This window comes from Delphinapterus leucas, chromosome 15 (genome assembly GCF_059928025.1).
Source record: "Delphinapterus leucas isolate spDelLeu-1000000601 "Yukka" chromosome 15, BTC_Dleu_Yukka2, whole genome shotgun sequence".
Taxonomy (NCBI): domain Eukaryota; kingdom Metazoa; phylum Chordata; class Mammalia; order Artiodactyla; family Monodontidae; genus Delphinapterus; species Delphinapterus leucas.
Window position 1 is genome coordinate 64,540,632 of NC_143143.1, and position 19,299 is coordinate 64,559,930.

General features: G+C 40.6%; 1 protein-coding gene across 4 annotated transcripts in view; it reads left to right on the forward strand.

The window, feature by feature from the left end:
* The first annotated feature begins 1,191 nt into the window (after positions 1–1,191).
* ACSS2 (acyl-CoA synthetase short chain family member 2) overlaps positions 1,192–19,299 on the forward strand; it is a 47,470-nt gene continuing 29,362 nt past the window's right edge. For 2 of the 4 annotated variants that reach the window (XM_022592596.2, XM_022592599.3), the window contains exons 1-2: positions 1,194–1,414; positions 7,429–7,624. In XM_022592596.2, the coding sequence (XP_022448304.2) occupies positions 1,237–1,414; positions 7,429–7,624 (374 nt within the window). In that variant the 5' untranslated portion in view covers positions 1,194–1,236. Of the gene's footprint in view, positions 1,415–7,428; positions 7,625–19,299 lie in introns of all 4 variants that reach the window. The other 2 variants (XM_089896779.1, XM_022592597.3) reach the window with 2 other exon arrangements.

The window sequence follows — 19,299 nt, forward strand, 5'->3', positions numbered from 1 at the left end:
GAGATCTGAGATGCCCCAGTAAGATCTGTGTTCCCTTAATGGAGTCCATGTACCTTCAGTGAAGTGTGTGTCCCTTTTGTGCAGTTAATGCCTCCTCGATGAAGTATCGTCTTCTCAGTGGGGTCCATGTCTATTCCATGAGGTCTGTATCCCTTCTGGGAGCCCTGAGACCCCTTCCTCAGGATTGGGTAGGCTCTGGATCAAGGTCTGACCATGGGGAGGTTTGTTTGTTTGTTTGTTTTTTCCAGTTTAGGGTGTGCTGGCCTTGCAGCTAGCTGGACAAAGAACAAGAGAGCAGGTGGGAAGGGAGGCTGGGCCAGGTGGGGTCCTGTGTAGGCTTCAGGAAGTGGGGGCTACCTGCTTCTGGGCCTCAGAATCACTCTTGGAGTTGGATACTTAAGGATCCTTCCTGCCTTGACGGCCATTCTGTGAACCGATGGGCAGGAGTGGGCCCTTCTTGGTGGTAAGTGCAGGTGGGAGATGGAGGGTCCTGGCTGGTCTTTCCTTTCTGGAGTGGAAGAGATAGAGAGAAGCCAGAGGTATCTGAGCCCAGGTGTGGCAGGAGAGGGGTCTCTTGGTGAAGTAAGAGACTGGGAAGGAAAGAAAGGTGTGATTCCTTCTACTTGCATAGACTTTGTCATTTCACAAGCCTTAGCGTCAGCCTGATGAGGCGGTAAAAACACCTGGAGTCAGGAGACCTAGGTTTGGCCCAAGTTACGGTCGTTGTTTTTTCTGTGACCTTGTACAAAGCCCTCCCTTTCCCTGAGTTTACCATTTATGCAATGAAATGGGTTTACTAGCAAAGACTGAAGGCGCCTCCTAGTCTTCACTTAATGAGTCTTTGCATTTTAGGTCTGGATGGAAATTCGTAGACCCTGTCAGAGCCAGCCTCGCCACTCCCCGTCACTCCATGGGCCCACCCTCTCTCCCGTCACGCCTGGCCCCTCCCCTTCTGCTTTCACGCTGCGGTTCCACCCTTTCCGCAAGTCAGCTCCGCCCCATCCCCCAAGCAATGTTCGACTTTTCCCTATCGGTCTCTTTGCTAGCCCTGGTCCCACCTCCACCAGGCATGGCTCCGCCCCTCCGGGCCGCCTCCCCCGCCACATGCCTAAGCCACGCCTCTGCTGTCAGGCCCCGCCCTTCTCTGAAGGCCCCGCCCCTCGGTCGGCCTGTTTTCCCCCTCCTGGCCGCCCGCTGAGACCGCCAAGGCTGCTACGGTGTTCGGAACTTGAGGTGATGGGGCTTCCCGAGGAGCGGGGCCGGAGCGGCGGTGGGAGCGGGGTCCGGGAGGAGGCTGGAGCCCGGAGCCGGGTGCGGAGTTGGTCTCCGCCGCCCGAGGTCAGCCGTTCCGCGCACGTCCCCTCGCTGCAGCGCTACCGCGAGCTGCACAGGCGCTCCTTGGAGGAGCCGAGAGGTAAGGCCGGGCCCGGGCGGGCCTGAGAGACGTCAGGGAGGAGAGAAGTGGGGGACTTACAGGAGAGTGAGGAGTTGGGGTTCCCTTGGGAAACTGAGGGGTCCGTGAGAAGATAGAGGTTTTGTGAGGGAAGAATTGCGGTTCTTTAAGGAGACGGAAAAGGGGTTCCGGGAGGAGAGGGGGGTTCTCTGAGAAGGAGGGTTCTGTAGGAAATGAGGGTTCCCTAGGAATTGGGGGCGTTCCTTGGCGGCTTGGGGGTTTCGTGAGGAGATGCAGGTTTTGTGAGGAGAGTGAAAGTGTCCTAAGAAGAGAACAGTTCCTCAGGTGAAAAGGCGGGTTCTTAAGGGCGCAGAGCGCCTTGAGGAGAGGCGGGCCACAAAGAGAATTTTGTTAGCCGCTTTTCAGACCAGCCTACCCAGTGCCTCCTGACACCTTTAACCTGTGAGTTAGTCTCCACTGCTGAGGGGCAGTAGGGTCCCATCCCGGGGTCCCCAAATTAGTAATGGAGTCCCAGATCTATTTTTAGTATTTTAGAAATCCCAATGGAAACTACCATATAAGACTGAACAAGTCACTAAAATGTTGTCTTTTAAAAAAAAATTAGGGATGGGATTGTAATAACTCAGAAATTCTGATAGGTAGTTCCATGTCTTTAAGAACGTGTGGGGAAAATTCCCCATCTGTGCCCTCAGGCTGGGTTAGGGGTCACAACTGTAGCTGAGGTGGGAGGCAGCATGATGTTGGCAGTGGGACAAGCTTGAGCCACCGAATCAAACTCAGAAAAATCTAGATTTAGATCCTGGCTCTACCACTCATTTACTGTGTGGCCTTAGGCAGATTTTAAAACCTGTCTGGAATTCCTTTTCTTTATCTATAAGACAGAGGTAATAATACCTGCCTCACAGTTTCGTTTGAGGGCAAAAATGAGTAATAAGTGAAGTGTGCATTATAGAGTGCCTGATGCACAGTAGTGTTCACTAAATAGCGGTTAGTCTGATAACAATAGGAACAAAGTGGATGAAGCAATTATTGAGTAATGCAAGATGAGACTGAATCAAGTGTAGAGTGGTTGATTGCTGCATGCAGTGTCCAAGTTTGAGTACTCAGACCTCTTTTATTTTTTTAAGGTGTTCGTATAGATATTTATTGACTAAATTTGCCTACATAGAGAGTGTCTTACTGCTCATTAATGTATACCACACCTTAGACAAATATTACACTTAAAAGAGTCAACTGATTGGTAATTCTTTCCTTGCCAAAAGTTTCTACCCTTTATAAAAGAATTCACAGTAGGCTTCCTTTAATAGGGAAATGAGCCAATATCTTTAAATAAAAACACAATCACATGGAACTTTCATAAAACACACTTATATCACACACCTGTATCCACCAACCATTCCAGGATTCTGACTTCTTGGGATAACACCATGTTTTTGTTGGGATTCTCTAGGAATAAAATGTAAAGACCAATTAATATACTGGTTCTATAATAATATCATATCTTCATTTTTCCAATGGAGACTGCCTGGTTGGCTCTCAGAGAGGTGATCTAATCTATAGTCTCACCCCCTAATCTAAGTTCACTTTCAGGTTAGATGTCCCCAGCTTGTTTCTTTTCTTTTCTTTCTTTCTTTTTTTTTTTTTTAATTGAAGTATAGTTGATTTACAATGTTGTGTTAGTTTTAAGTATACAGCAAAGTCATTCAGTTATTTATGTATATCCTTTTTCAGACTCTTTTCCTTTATAGGTTATTACAAAATATTGAGTATAGTTCCCTGTGCTACACAGTAGGTCCTTATTTGTTATCTATTTTACATATAGTAGTGTGTATACGTTAATCCCAAACTCCTAATTTATCCCTCCCCTCCTACCTCAGACCTCTTTTCACTTCTCTTCCCTCTCTATTTTCTCCTGTCATGAGTTCATCTGTTTCCCAGGGGTGAGGTATTTTTTTTTTTAATTGAGGTAACATTATTTAAGTTCCCTGTGTACAGTGTTATATTTCTACTTCTGTATACACTACACTGTGGTCACCACCAAAAATTTAGTTTCCATCCATCACCATATAGTTACCCTCTTTACTCATTTTCCCCTCCCCAACCTTCCTCTCTGGTAACCACTGATCTGTTCTCTGTATCTACGTGTTTGTTTTTGTTTAGTTTGGTTTGTTCATTTATTTTGTTTTGTTTGTTTTTTATATACCACATATGAGGGAAAGCATATGGTATTTGTCTTTGTCTAACTGTCTGAAATGGTGAGATTTCATTCTTTTTATGGTTGAGTAATATTCATATATCCATATAATAAATATATATCTCTATATATCACATCTTCTTTATCATTCATCTATCAATAGACACTTAGGTTGCTTTCATATCTTGGCTATTTATTGTAAATACTACTACAATGAACATAGGAGTACATATATCTTTTCAAAATAGCGTTTCTGTTTCCTTCAGAAAAATACTCAGAAGTGGAATAATGGATTGTATAATAGTTCTATTCTTAATTTTTTGAGGAATCGCCATATTCCAAAGTGGCTGCACCAATATACATTCCCACCAACAATGTATGAGGGTTTCGTCTCTCCATATCCTTTCCAAAATGTGTTATTTCTTGCCTTTTTGATAATAGCCATTCAAACGGGTGGAGGTGATATCTCATTGTGGTTTTGATTTGCATTTCCCTAATAATTAGTAATACTGAACATTTTTTCATGTGCCTGTTGCCCATCTGTATGTCTTCTTTGGAAAAATGTCTGTTCAGCACCTATGCTCATTTTTTAATTGGGTTGTTTGTTTTTTTGTTGTTGAGTTGTATGAGTTCTTTATATATTTTGAATACTAACCCTTTATTGGATATATGATTTGCAAATATCTTCTCCCCAGGGGTGAGCTATTACTGTCACAAGAACTCCTTTTCTACATATTTAGCTCTGTATCCAGGATCTCACTTTTGCTCTAGTCTCAAATTTCATAGGTCTGTAGAGCATTTTATTCACACACCCTGTTGTTATACCATATTTGATATGACTGTGACTCAGATTTACCAATTTTCCCTTCCAAACCTGCTTTCCTCCCTAATTTTCTAATCCCTGTCAATGGCACCATCCCAGATCCTATCTATCTGTATATCTTATTTATTTATAGATTGCTTACTGCTTACTAAGCACAAATTCTGTTTGATTTGATGTAGAGACTATTATCTCCATTTTATGGAGAAGGAAACTGAAGCTTAGGGAGGTTAACTTAATTGCACAAGGTGACACAGGTACTTAGTGGTGGAGCTGTGATTTGAACCAAGGTAGTTTTGATTGCAGAACCTGTTCTCCCAATAGCTATGCTGTTCCTCTTCCCTGATCCACAGGCTGCCTTTCACCAAATTCTGTCAAATACTCTTTCAAAATCTCTCTCAGGTTACCTTTTCTTCCATTCCCATAGACCCTTTTAATTCAAGGGAGCAGCCTCCTAATTGCTTCTCTCTCCACTAGTCTCACTCATTTCCAATATTTCTGGTAGATTTAGATTTAGATTTATCTAAACACTATTAGCCTGATATTATGGAAACACTGCTTTCATATGTCACTTCAAAAACTTGCAATAGTTCCCTATTTCCTACAGCTTCAAATTAAAATTCTGCCTTTCTTTCAGAGTCTCTGGATAACTAGCCCACCCCACCTTTCTATTCTTATCTTCCGCTACTCCCTACCATATACCCCTCATTCTACAACAGGTCATTCTTGTTGATATACTGGATACACAAAAGTCCCTTTCCCATCTCCTAGCCTTTGCCCATTCCCTTCTGTTCCTCTCTACCTAGTCAAACCCCGACAATTCCACAGAGCATTCCCTGATCATCCCAGACCATTTTCATCCTTTCCTCTTCTAAACTTCTTCAGTACTTAGAATGTGTGCCAAAGAAACATCCAGAGTTCAACAGCTCCACCAGAAATAAACAAAAACAAAAACTAAGTGATCATGGACTTCCCTGGCGGTCCAGTGTTTAAGACTCCGAGCTTCCACTGCAGGGCGCACGGGTTTGATCCCTGGTTGGGGAACTAAGATCCCATATGCAGCGTGGCGTGGCCAAAAAACAAAACAAAACAAAGCAAAGCAAAACAAAAAAAACTAAGTGATCATAAAACTCAGTTTTCTTCACTCCTTGTTGATGGACATAAATGTGGTTCATATATAGTTTTACATAGTTTATGCCTACTAATTATCACTTTAAAATATTTTTGAGTATACACACATACTCAGTGTAGTTGTAACAACATGGACTTTAGAGTTAGACCCATTTGTTCCCTCTTTAATGGCCATTTAGTATTCTATTGTTATCACTACCAGTATTGCTAGTTTTTATCAGTTTTTTCATTATTGGGCTTTAGGGTTGTTTCTAGTTTCACTATTATAAATAGTGTTAGTATAAACATCTCTTGAGTAATCTCTTTTTTTCCTTTGGTATTATTTTCTTAGAGTGGGTTCCCCAAAGTTAAGTTAGCAGATGAAAGGGTATTAAAAATGTTATGATTCTTGTCAGGCATTGCCCTGCTGTTCAGTAAATTGTGCTAATTTCTTATAATGCTGTTATCATATAAGAGTATCTGTTTTCTAGGGCCACTCAAGCATTGAGTTTAATCTTTCTTTTAGTCTTTGCTAGTTTTATTGGCGTATAATGGCACCTTGGGGTTGATTTAATTTGGATTTCTTTAATTCATTGCAAATTGTACTCCATGTGATTTAGCTTTCAATTATATTCTGTCTTGTATATTCAAAAATATTTTATGTTAGTCTTATCTCTTTAATCAGATTATATAAGCTAAATCATCTAACCTTGAACAAGTCACTTTACCTCTATAAATTTGATTTCTTATCAGTAAAATGAGGGGGTGATAACCTCTAAAGTTCCTTCCATTATTATTGTTCTAAGTGTCTCTCTCTCCTCTAGCTCCTGATCCAGTACTGAGATTATCCTAGGTGTTCTGCAGTTGTATGTTTAACCTGTTGAGTACCTTTTCTCCAAAGTAGCCAGGCAAATATTTCAAGATTATAAATCTGATCATGTCCTTCTCCTGATTAAACTCCTATGATGGCTTTCCATTGGTCTTAGGGTAAATAGCAAATTCTTTATGCTTCCTTAGAAGCATTCCTTAGAATCCTTAGCTTCCTTAGAATTCTTCCTTAGAAGGATTGCATTATCTGCCCAGTTTATGCATCAATTCCTGCTGTTCTTTCTGTAATTCTCAGTGCTTCGGCCTAAGGGAGTTCCTCTTAACGCATACCCTTGGTTCTTTCCTGTCCCATATTAATGTCTTTCTTGGTGGGGGTGTGGAGAAAAACTCCTATTCATCTTTCAGATTTTAGCAACAATGTCTTCCTCAGGGCAGTTCAAATGGTGACTTAGTAAATGTATAACTTTGGGCAAATTATTTAACCTCTCTGAGCCTCGATTTTCAAATCAATAAAATAAGAATGAAAATAAGGCCTACCTCCTAGGGTTGTAGTAAGAACTAAATAAGATAATGCATTTAAGGAGCTTAAAGCAACATCTGGCACTTAGCAAGTAACACTTGGGCAAGTAGTAGTAGGAGAAAGAGATGCTCATTAAATAATTGCTGAGAGTGAATGAACAAATTAAGCCTCCTATGTCATGGAAGGCTCTGTGGGTAAAGGATTTCTTCCTTTCACTAATTAGTTCATTTAAAAAGTTACTGATTGACTACAACGTACTAGGCATTGTGGCTACAATTTAAATAGACGGTGAAAAATGGAGTGGCAGTTTTGAGAAGGGAGGGAAGAAATTTGAGTCAAGATTCAGCCCATGGGAATAGAAAGTGGTTTAGGAGTGTGGTGGGTGTTAAGATTTGATAGATAGGTAGAGGAGGGACCCAGGTGGTAGGTCCTAGAGTACAGGGCAGAGTTGTGACTTGGTCCTGTGCATAGACTGGTAAGCTATCTGAGGATAAATACGTCTGAGAAGCTAAGTGATGTCTGGGCTTCCTTTTCTGTTGCAGAGTTTTGGGGAGACATTGCCAAGGAATTTTACTGGAAGACCCCATGTCCTGGTCCATTCCTCCAGTACAACTTTGATATGACTAAAGGGAAAATCTTTATTGAGTGGATGAAAGGAGCAACTACCAACATCTGCTACAATGTACTGGATCGAATTGTCTACGAGAAAAAACTTGGCGATAAAGTTGCTTTTTACTGGTAAAAACATCTATTTTATAGCCTGTGGCAGATAAAAAGTCATCCTCACATTTATATAGTGTTTTATAGTTCACAAAGTACCTTAAAAATCCATGAATTCATTTGATGCTTACAACAACCCAGAAGAATAAGCAAAGTATCATTAACTTAATGTCTCAGGTGAGGAAAAATACCTCAAGTAAGTTAATGACTTCCCTAAAATCACATAACTAGAATGTGACAGAATTGACATTCAAAGCCAAGTGTCCTGACTTCTAGTCTAGTGTTCTCAACTTGGAGAGGAACAAGGTGAGAGGGTAAATGGAAGCAAACAGTACTAAGTAGCTTTCTTTCTCATTCTTGCTTTGGCAGAAAAATGGATATTGGATTTTTCACTACCACTACCACTGTTATCATCATTACCTTTGATTGAGATATATGCCAGACCCTGTGCTCAAGTGTTTAGCAAATATTATCATATTTGATGCTCACAGCAACTAAGAATACATTATTTATTTTCCTCATTTTACATATGTGAAAACTGAAATTCTGAGATGTAGATAAATGACTTATCTGAAGTCATACAACTAGTAAGAAGCAGGGCTAAGATTCAAACCCCAGTAGCACAATTCCAGAGTTTACACTCTTAACCATGACACTATACTATCCTTTTAATTTCTTATACTAGCCTCCCAACTTAGCTTTGCAAAGTAGGTATTCTTTGCTCCATTTTATAGCTGAAGAAATGAAGCACACATCTGTGCTTCATAGTGAATAAGGTCATAGCATGAGTAACTGGTAGAGCCAGGATTCAAAGCCAAGTCTGTCTGATTCCTTGCTTTTAACACTAGGCCACACTGCCTCCCCAACTGAAACTGAGACCCCCCTCCTCCTAGCAACATAGCTTAGAGGAGGTGTTACAAAACTGAACCTGATATAGGATCTTGAAGTTCCAGTTATTGGAGTGTTGCTTCTGCCACCAACCATGAGCACTTTGGAATTGATCTGTTTCTTTTTAAGTAAGCCAATAGGAGCACGTTGGTATTTCATGGAAGAATTAAATTGGTAGTCAGTAAAAATTTGCCCAGTTTGTGTGATATATTGAGAAAAGCCCTAACCTGAGAGATAGGAAACTCAGATTCTTATTCCAGCTGTGCCATTCACTTGCTTTGTAACCCTAGGCAAGGCATTTAACTCTCTGAAAGTCAGTTTCCTCATTCATAAAATGGGGGTAATAATTCTACCCTTGTCTTTATCTCTAGATTGTTATGAGAATCAAATATGATATTGTAAAAGCATTTATTTGTTCATTGGAAAACAACATACAGATGTGAGTGGTCTGTTATCACATTACCATTGTTCAGTTTGGGGTCACTTTGCCACTGAAAGTCGTGGCCTATTATGCCTGTTGAGACTTTGTTTAGCTCCTGCCCTGGGACTTTATGCTTGAGCTCCAGCTGACACTTGGGCCCACCTCCTAGGTTCCTTAGGGATCAAAAAACCTTTAAAGGTTTTCAGAGGAGATGCTTTTGTCTAAATTTGTTACCTGGTTTGAAATAATTCAGGTGCAAGATGAAAGACTGAAAAACACAGGCCAGAGTTGTCCAATCACTGGATATTGCTGCAGAATGCTGAGGCCCTTCTTTTAGTTCCCCTACCATCCATACCTGAACAGAGCCTGTCTCCACATTTGTAAAATGAAAGGAGTAGATTAGATCAGTGTTCTCCCAAGAATGCTCTAGGAACCACTCACTAACTACTAGACATATTAGCAGGGGTTTCTTGATTCATGAAACAAATGAGACTGAGAAGCACTACATAATAAATTACCTTTGTGGGATTCCCAGTGTATATTAATATAGTAAAGACTCCAAGAAGTCCTACAGTAAAGACACCTGATTAATTTTAACATGGGATTTCTAAAGTTTATTTGAGCCCCAAACACATTTTGTAGCATGCTATTAACATCAAAAGAAGCAGTATTCCATGGAACACCAATTTGGGAAGCACTCGATTATATAGTCTCTACATTTACTTCCAGTGCAAAATTCTGTAACTCTATAACAAGACATTTTCACTCCATTTTTACATTGGTCACTCAACCAATAAGAATTTTTAAAGATATTGGGTACACAGCCCTATGTTATGTGTTATGGTACAAGGGTAAGAAGAGTGGAGACAAGTACCACACTGGCCATTATTATTCAATTCTCAAGCTACAAATAAATCACATTTGTTAAAAGAAAGTAAAGTGCAAACATGCGAGATACTTGGTTACTTCCCTTTTCTACCTCCATATGTTAAAAATAATATGCTTACACTGCTATTTCTTCATCTTTTTTTTTAGAAAGTATTGACTTCCTTTTATGATAGATGAGAATTCAGTTCTTGTATACTCCTCCAGCTTCCTTCTCTTATCTCCTCAATATAATTATACCTCTGTTTTTTAGTTGATTTAAAAATCAATGTTTATGTTAGAATAATCTATCACAGTTGCAGTTCCTTTTAGGTAAAGATTTTTTTTTTCACAGAAGTTAAAAATCACCTGCCATTTTTCTTGCACTATTTGCCTTTATCATATACTCAATTTTTTTCAAACTATCATATAATTTATTCTCTGAAGTGCTGTTTTTCTCCTTTGTCCTTTGTCTTGGAGCCCACCTTCTTCCCGCTCTACTTTCTATTAATGCTTTTAAAGTGACATCTTTTCAGTGATTTGTTCCAGTTGATATACTTCTTATGGAGCCATAGTATGACTTTCTTTTCAACCTAGGCATTTAGATAGCTATAATGGCATTAGAAAACCACATTTGTAGGTCACTTCTTGTTTTAGGGCATATCTTATATACATACTGAAATAATCCACAAAGGAAATAGTGCTCTTAGGAAAGTACTCCAATAAGCCAAAATAGAACAATATTAAGGAAGAATTTGGCCTTTTACTTTTGGCTTGACACATTGTAAATACTCACGGAAGAACAGTATTTTTAGAATTTGAAGTGACTGTTTTAGAGTCCATCTAGGCCAGCTCTCTTTACAGATGGGTAGATTAAGGATCAGAGAAGCTAAGTGATTTGCTTAAGGGTGATAAACCTGCTTGGAGACAGTGCTGAGACTAATCTCCAGATATCCTCACTCCTAGTCAACTTCTCTTTTTACCATATGATACTACAGTGGACCCTTGAACAACTCGAGGGTTAGAAGTGCCAACACTTGCACAATCCAATCTGCATGTAATTTATAGCTGGCCCTCCATAGCCTCTGTATCCGAGGTTCCACATTTGCGGATTCAACCAACAGTGGATCATGTAGTACTGTAGTATTTACAATTGAAAAAAGTCTGCATATAAATGTATCCATGCATTTCAAACCCGTGTTGTTCAAGGGTCAACAGTACTTCGTTATTCTAGCTGTGCAGGACTTGGCTGTGACCAGTGAAAAGAGAAATTAGTCATATTAGTTAAATTAACTTTAAATTAATTTGCTTAAAAATGTAAAATAAATGGTGTCATCAGGTTTAAATGGCCCAGACCCTTTAATGAATGTAAAATATATTTACATTCTATTGGGGAATACCAGACAGGCCTACGTGAAACAGCCTGAAAGCAATTATGGGTCAAATTGCAAAGAGCCACTTTTACTAATAGTTCACAGAAGGGAGAAAGCATTGCAGGGAGGCAGTATAACATAAAATTAGGAGAATGTGTTTTGGTGTCAAACTAACCTAATTTGAGTCGTGTTTCTGCCACTAACTAGCTTTACGATTTTGCACAAGTTACTTAACCTCTTTGAGCCTCAGTTTTCTCAACTGTGAAATGTAGATAAAAATAGTTTTTATCTCATGGAGTTGTCAGCTGAACAGGATTGAAAAGGATAACAAACCCATGTGTCCAATTCCTGGCACATTGAAAGCACTCAAATATTAGCCGCCATTATTATTATATCGGGACAGTGAGATGACCAAGTCTGTCTAGAGTAAAGGGTTTATGTAGGGAACAATTTATTCATTCAATACTTATTAAGAACTTACTATGTACCAGGAAGTATTTTGAACAGACAAACTCTCTGCCCTCGTGATGGTTATATTCCAGCTTAAGGAGACAGACAATAAACAAACCAACCAATAAATATGTGACAGGTAGTGATAAGTGCTATAGAAAAATACAAAGCAGTTTAAGGAAAAAGGAATGACAATGAAGAATGGGGATTGATAAGGGAAGCACTCTCTGATAAAGGTGACATTTGAGCAGAGATATGAAGGAAATGGAGAGTGTTATGCCCATAGCTGGGTTGGGAAAGGGAAATATTCCAGGTACAGGGAGGAGCAAGTGCAAAGGTCCTGAGATGGGAGTGTTCTGCTACCTGGGGTATTTGAATACTAGCTAGGAAGTTAGTGTAGCTGAAGCAGTATTAGCTAGAAAAACAGAGTAGTAGGGAATGAGGTCAGCAGGACACTAGATTGTATAGAATCTTGAAAGACTTTTGGGTTTTATTCACAGTGAAATGGGGAACCACTGGACAATCTTGAGCATAGAAGTAAAAATGATTTGACTTATATTTAGAATTATGTTTAGAATCTGTCTTTGTGTTGAGAATAGACTGTAGAAGGGCAAGAATAGAAGCACGGAGATCAATTATGAGACTATTATAGAAATCCAGCTGAACAATGATGGTGATTTAGACTTTAGTAGTAGCTTGAAGGTGGTTAAAAGTGGTCAAAATCTGGATCTATTTTGAGTGAAGAGCCCATGGAATTTGCTGACTTGGATTGGATTTGAGGAGTGAGAGAGAGAGGAGTCAAGGTTATCTTCAGCAGTGGATGAGGTCCAGGAATGGGACATCTTGACTATTTTTGGAGACCTAGGAAAGATTTTATGCAGGGGAATGATGCAGTCACAGCTGGGTTTAAGAAGATTAATCTGGATTCATATGGAAGTGAGAGTGGAAAGTCAGAGAACTGAGAGTTTTGTTATTCAAGGTAGAGATGCCTGAACTGGGATATTGCTGGTGGGAATGGAATTGAACAATGAAATGTTAGAGTAATTTAGAGGAAAGAAACCAACATAGGTAACTGGGTGTGTAGATGGTGGGCGCACAGACAGAGAAAGTGAGAGAGAAGAGTCAAGGGTCCCCTTAGTCTATATAACACTTTACCTCTTTCAGAGGCACACAGTCATCTGATCCAGAGGCTAAATTTGCCCTTAAGACTTTGGTTTTAACCTCTCTTGCACTTTCTTCCCCCTAACATGGCAGGTTCGTGGGGATTTATGTGTGTACGTGTGAGAAGGAAATCAGTAACAAAGTTATTAGAAAAGTAATTCAGGGAGAGATAGTCGGTGAGGGATATTAGAGGTAGCTCAAGGAGTTAAAGGGATACTGGCAAACAGTGGGAGATTGGGGGTTTAAGTAAGCAGTGGGAGATTATGGGGAGTGGATGGAAAGAGTGGTTGATGGCTATTATTCTGGTGATTTATATGAGCTGCTCAGTCTCTAGGTTATTCCAGGAGAGGAACCCAATCTCCAAAGCCCAAAATATTTGGTATAGTCCATTCCTTCTACTTTTTGCTTTGGGTTGCCTATGGCTATCATTATCTCTATACCATCTCCGCCTTCAACCTCAGCTGAAATCACTGAAATATCTCTCCACAGGCTCTATTATTCAGTCCTTCCTTAGAAACTTCTGAGAAGCAGGTGACTTTAGGACAGAAGCTCTGCTCTCAGGATCCCTGTATGTTCCTGAGTATGAGTTCCAAAATATGATATTTAGAACTGTCCAGATCCTGGTGGGGTATGTGTGAGTGTGTGTATTTGAGGAGGTGGGGATGGTTGGGAAGGTGAGATAAGCCCATGGTCTGACAAGGAGAAGATTGTCAAGGTGACATGGAAAACCAGAGCCCTAGAGTGTGTTGTCTTAGCATTCATGTCCAAGGACTCTGTTAATTATCTAGGTCCATGTTCTGGAGTTCATTTCAGTGAACTAGATGATCACTAGTTGATCACTAGTTCAGTGAACTAGATGATCACTATGGGAAGGGAGGGACTTTTTTGTCCTCCATCTATATCTACACTTGTTTCACAATAGTGTATTTACTTATTCAAATATACCATTTGACCCTTGAACAATGTGGGTTTGAACTGCATGGGTCCACTTGTACGCAGATATTTTTCAACAGTAAATACTACAGTACTGCGTGGTCTGTGGTTGGTTAAATCAGCAGATATGGAGGAATCAAGGATATGGAGAGGCAACTGTAAGTTATATGCAGATTAACCCCTATGTTGTTCTAGGGTCTACTGTACTTGCTAAGGAAAAACACTCATTTGAGAAAGAAGATGGCCTCAGACCATTCTCTTCCCCTCTCTGGGCCTTCCCTTTGTGGGAGTGGTGGGAGATGAACTACTGATACTGTGCAAGGTCCCTTCCAACACTGACGTTTCAGGATTCTGTGATTGTTTCTGAAGAGGAAGTTGTTTTTAGAAGCTCTGTTGCAACCTGTAGTGATTCTATGGTGACTCAGTAGGCAGGCTGGGCTTCTGTTGAGATGATGAAAGAAGAGGAGGATTTTAGAAGGGATGAAGAAGCTGAGGAAGAGAATCTGATCCCCTTGTCTGGTAATATGAACACTTTAGCATAAATGCTTTAAAATAACGGGAGATATGTGGGGAAATAACTATTGCTGGGAACAGTCTTTCTCCACTTGAATCAGGCGGGCAGATTGTGGAGGAGGACTGGAGGATTTCATGTTTAAGGTGGATCTCTAATTTTCTTCTCTCACTTCCCGTGAGTTTCAGACTCTTGATGCCTTAAAGAGCCACTCCCTAAAGTGATAAAAATGAAACAAGTAGACTGTGCTGTCCAAGTCACTAGTCACTTTTTGGAAGTAGGTGGGAAATGAATAATAAATGTATAATAATAATAGTATATGTTATACATTAATATATTATATGTACTAACATATGTAATAATAAGTGTGTAATAAATGGAGACTGTCTTGAGGCCTGACTCAGTGTCCTGAGCCATGTCAGCTACCTGAGTTTGTGTCTGGGCTGATTTCTTTTACCAGTGTATTAAGTAAATATTTAATGAGGAGAATGGCTTTAGATAATGACCTTTTTCTGAGCCTTCTTTATCTCACTGGTAAACTGTCTGGGGTGAACAGGATACTTGCTAAAGTTACTTCTGTCACTGACCTTCAGATTTCTATCACAAATGTAGGGAACTGCAGTGGCAAGGCAGCTAGGGGAGGTTGGGGGAAGGGGAGGAACCCAGTACTGGCCTCTTGTCCTTTGAAGAGAGCAGGTAGTTAGGTGGGAGCATGGGTTCTTGCCTTAGGGAAGCCTCACATTTACAACAGTAAATACAGAAGGCTTGGAGCTGAAGATGGGCCTTCTCCCTTTTCCTGGATTTGGTATGGGAGAGTTTGGTCACTGGTAATGATCCCTAGCGTCTGATACCTTGAATCTCTGTGAGAATTTGAGACTCTCTCTCCCAGACCTTTGAGGTCCACTTCCTGTACAAACCAGGAGTTGTAGCCCCAGTATCTCCATCCCCAACAATTCTCATAAGTGATCATTCTGATTCTGGAACACTACCAAGACCACAGAGTTCACACAATACCTATCCCATTGTTAGGCAGCTCTGTTACAAAGTTCTTAGATATATTACCTCCGTATAACTTTATCTCCATTCTCTCCTCTTCCCTTGGTCTTAGTTCTCTGCTCTGCGGCCACATAGAATAATCCCATTCTTTTCTCCACGAGACATCCCTTCAGGTATTTGAGGGCAGTATCCCTTTGCCAGGCTGAATGTAGAATTATAGATATCTAAATCTAGAAGATGCCTTGAAGATCATCTAGTTCAGTAATTTTCAATTTTCTAAAAGCATTAGAATCCTTTTATTCAAATATAATATTATATGTATAGTGATTGACAGGATCTGGTCTATGCTTGGGTTTCAGTACCTACTCCCACAAATTGAGCAAATTGCCTCACCTTTTTAAACCTAAGTTTTCCCATGTGTAAAATGGGAACAATAATAGTTCCTAGGGACTTCCCTGGTGGTGCAATGGTTAAGAATCTGCCTGCCAACGCAGGGGACACGAGTTTGATCCCTGGTCAGGGAAGATCCCACATGCTGTGGAGCAGCTAAGCCTGTGCACCACAACTACTGAGCCTGCGAGCCACAACTGCTGAAGCCTGTGCACTGCAAATACTGAGCCCACCACCACAACTACTGAAGCCCGTGTGCTGCAACTACTGAAGCTTGCGTGCCTAGAGCCCATGCTCCTCAACAAGAGAAGCCACCGCATGAGAAGCCCGCGCACCCCAACAAAGAGTAGCCCCCTCTCGCCGCAACTAGAGAAAGCCTGCATACAGCAACAAAGACCCAACACAACCAAAAAAATAAAATAACGGTTCCTAGATTGGTGTGAGGAATAATTGGAATAATCTGTGTAAAGGGCTTAGTGCTTGGCAAACAGTATGTTAGCTATTTTTATCATTATGCCAAAGCCTCATTCCTAAAACAGGAAAAAAGCAGAGCTGATCTGGTTGAAGCATAGATTGGAGGACCAGAGCTACATTCTGTTGGCTTCTTTACCTTGTCACTGTGGTCCCTGTGAGATATATGTGTGGAACCTCCATGGATTTGCAGAACTCAGTTTGAAAACCCCTGACCTAGTCAGTGCTCTTGTTTTATGGATGAGGTAGTCCTGAGTCCACATTCCCAGGTTTCTTGTATGATACAGTTTCTTGAACAACTCCTTCATCATGCATGTTGGTCTCCTGTATACATACTCTAGCTGGCCAATATCATTTATTAAGTACTCTACCTATGGTATGCCCTGGACAGGGAATTATTTACAATCTCCCATAATGCCTAAGAGTTTTCTATTTATTCTAATAATAAACTATGTCTCCTCTGTGTTGTACGTGTATAATTGTTCCCTTGTTTTTTTGAACCTAGGTATGGTTCACAAGAACACTTGGCAGATGAGGAGCTTAAGGCTCAGAGAGTGGAAGTGACTTTGCCAGGCCACATAGCAGTTGTAACTTGTTCTGGACAGAAGAACGCTTACATTCTTTGTTATAGACACTATGCTTCTACTTCACAGACTTAGCTTCTTTGACAATCTGTCACTTATCTAGCCAGTAGTTTACTTAGATGGTTTAGGGCTGGCTTTAGAAATGTTGACTACAGTTTATAATGATAATTTATAAGGCTTAACACATTAAAGGGCAAACCTCAAAGAAATAACATCCTTTCCTTAGCTGAGATGTGTTCATTCATCCATTCATTAAACAATTTTTTTTAACTGAATATCTACTATATATAGTCTGCATACTACCTTGAGAATAGTGGGTGGGAGGCACAGGGCAATAGCAAGGGGACCAGTAAGGGGGCACTGACAACAGTTCAGATAAGATATGATAATGGAGACAACAGTAGAAGCTGTGAAAAGTGGTCAGATTTTTTTATTTCTATTTTTTTGGCCGCACTGTGTGACTCATGGGGTCTTAGTTCCCTGAGACACCAGGGATTGAACCTGGGCCCTTGTAAGTGAGAGCGTGGAGTCCTAACCACTGGACCACCAGGGAATTCCCCAGATTTTGGAATATTTTGAAGGCAGAGCCAATAGGATTTGCTGATGAACTTGATGTGGGGTATAAGAGAATGGAGTCAAGAAACAAAGGTTTTTTTGTCTGAGCACTGGAAAGATGGAATTTCCATTAGTTGGAGAAGAAACTGGGAGGAGAAGTTTTGGGGGAGGATCAGAAATTTGTGTTTCATACACAGAGATGTAAAATTGCAATTGTGACAAGTGCTAGGTAGACAATGAAGAATTTCAAGTAGAGATGTGACATATCAGAGTTACATTTTGAAAAGATCACTCTCTTGATCATGTATATATTAGAAAAAACAAAAACCAAAACCCAGAAAGCCTACCTGAGGATCTGCAGACAGAGGTCCCAGCCATTGCTTTATGACCTTCAGCAAGTGATGACACCCTTCTGAGCCTCAGTTTTCTGACCTTTCAAATGGGGATAGCAAATCTTGTTTTGCCAATCTCCAAAAATTGCTACAAGGATTAGCTGAGATGAAAGACAAGAAAACACACTGAAAAGATTTATTACTATGAGGTGGTGCTAATACTCATACATATTACACGTGTCTAAGGGCACTGTTAGGCAGAAGGATTCAAGACTGGCAGCCACATATGACTTTTCTATACTTTACAAAATGTCCTTCTTTCCTCTAATGAACTTAACTTCTTTTCTCAAACTTGGCTCAAAATCCACCATTTCTAGGAAGTGTTTCATAATTGACCACACTTATTTCTTTTGCATTCCTTTGGTGATTTCCTACTCCTGCATTTTCTTGTTCTTGATTGCTCTTTCCCAATATTGGCCTGATGTGGTGGGTGGTTTAGATCTCTCCAATTAAAGATTTTAAGTTTATGAGAGTAAGGACTAGCCTCTCATTCCCTTACTTTCCTAATTTGGCAAGCAGTAGGCACTGATCATTGGATGGCCACTCTGGCAAAGATTGTCCATTTCCAGTCCTCTGTGGATTGGGAGTTTAGTAGGTAAAATGTTTTGAGGTGGAGGAAGAGCCTTTAGTCTAGGAACCTCTCTGACTTTTCCTGACCTACAGAATAAAATTTAAACTAAGCATTTGCGGCCCTATATATATGAGCCCTCTCTAGTCTATATTTTGAATCTTTAAAGTTTTGAAACATTCTTAAATTTATAGAAAAGTTACAAGTATAGCTCTTCCTCAGTTACTGGGGTCTGTGCTTAGGTAGAGACAGGAGAGTGGAGCTGACATGCCAGTGGCCTGGTGCTGCGTCTGTAGCAAAGTGTGTGTGACCCCCCTGAGACCTTTTAAATCCCACTTCAACCAAGAGCTGAAGCTAATCAGCGAATATGGGCTCTGAAGAAACATGAGGTCTGGAGGGTCAACTTTACGCTGGCCAAGAGCCGCTACTGAACGCCTCTATTTGAAAGCAACACCCTGCTGCAGTGACTCGCCTGCATCCAGGTGCTGTACGAGGTGATTACCTGGGTCTGAAAATCAAGGATTTTTTGGAGAGGTCAAGCTTGCCTTGGCCAAGTGTATTCACCATGCCTGAGTGCTGATCTGCCAGCACCATATCAGGGTTTGTAAGCAGGTAGTGAACATGAGCCCTTCATTGTCTGCCAGGACTCGCAGAAGGACTTCTGTCTTTTCCCTCTTCTCGCCTTACCGTGAGGCCTCACAAAGAGGAAGAAATGCCAAGAAGGGCCAGGGTGGGGCTGGAGCTGGCAATAATGAGCAAGTTTAAGCTCCTCCATCCCCTCCGACTGGTGGATTGTCTAATTTTCTAGTCAGATAATAAAACAGGATCAACACTTAAAGAAAAAAAAGGCAAGTTGCAAGTACAATACAAATAACTTTTTTCTTGAACCATTTGAGAGTAAGATGCAGACCCTGAATAGTGTGTATTTCCAACAAGGACTTTCTCCTATATAACCATAATACAACTATCAAAATCAGGAAATCAACACTAATACACCACTACTATCTAATCCTCAGACTCCACTCCACTGAAGTTTTACCAGTTGTCCTAATAATGTCCTTAATGGCAGAAGGATCCAGTTCACAATTACACATGACATGTGGTTGTCATGTCTTTTTAGTCTTTTTTTTTCTTTT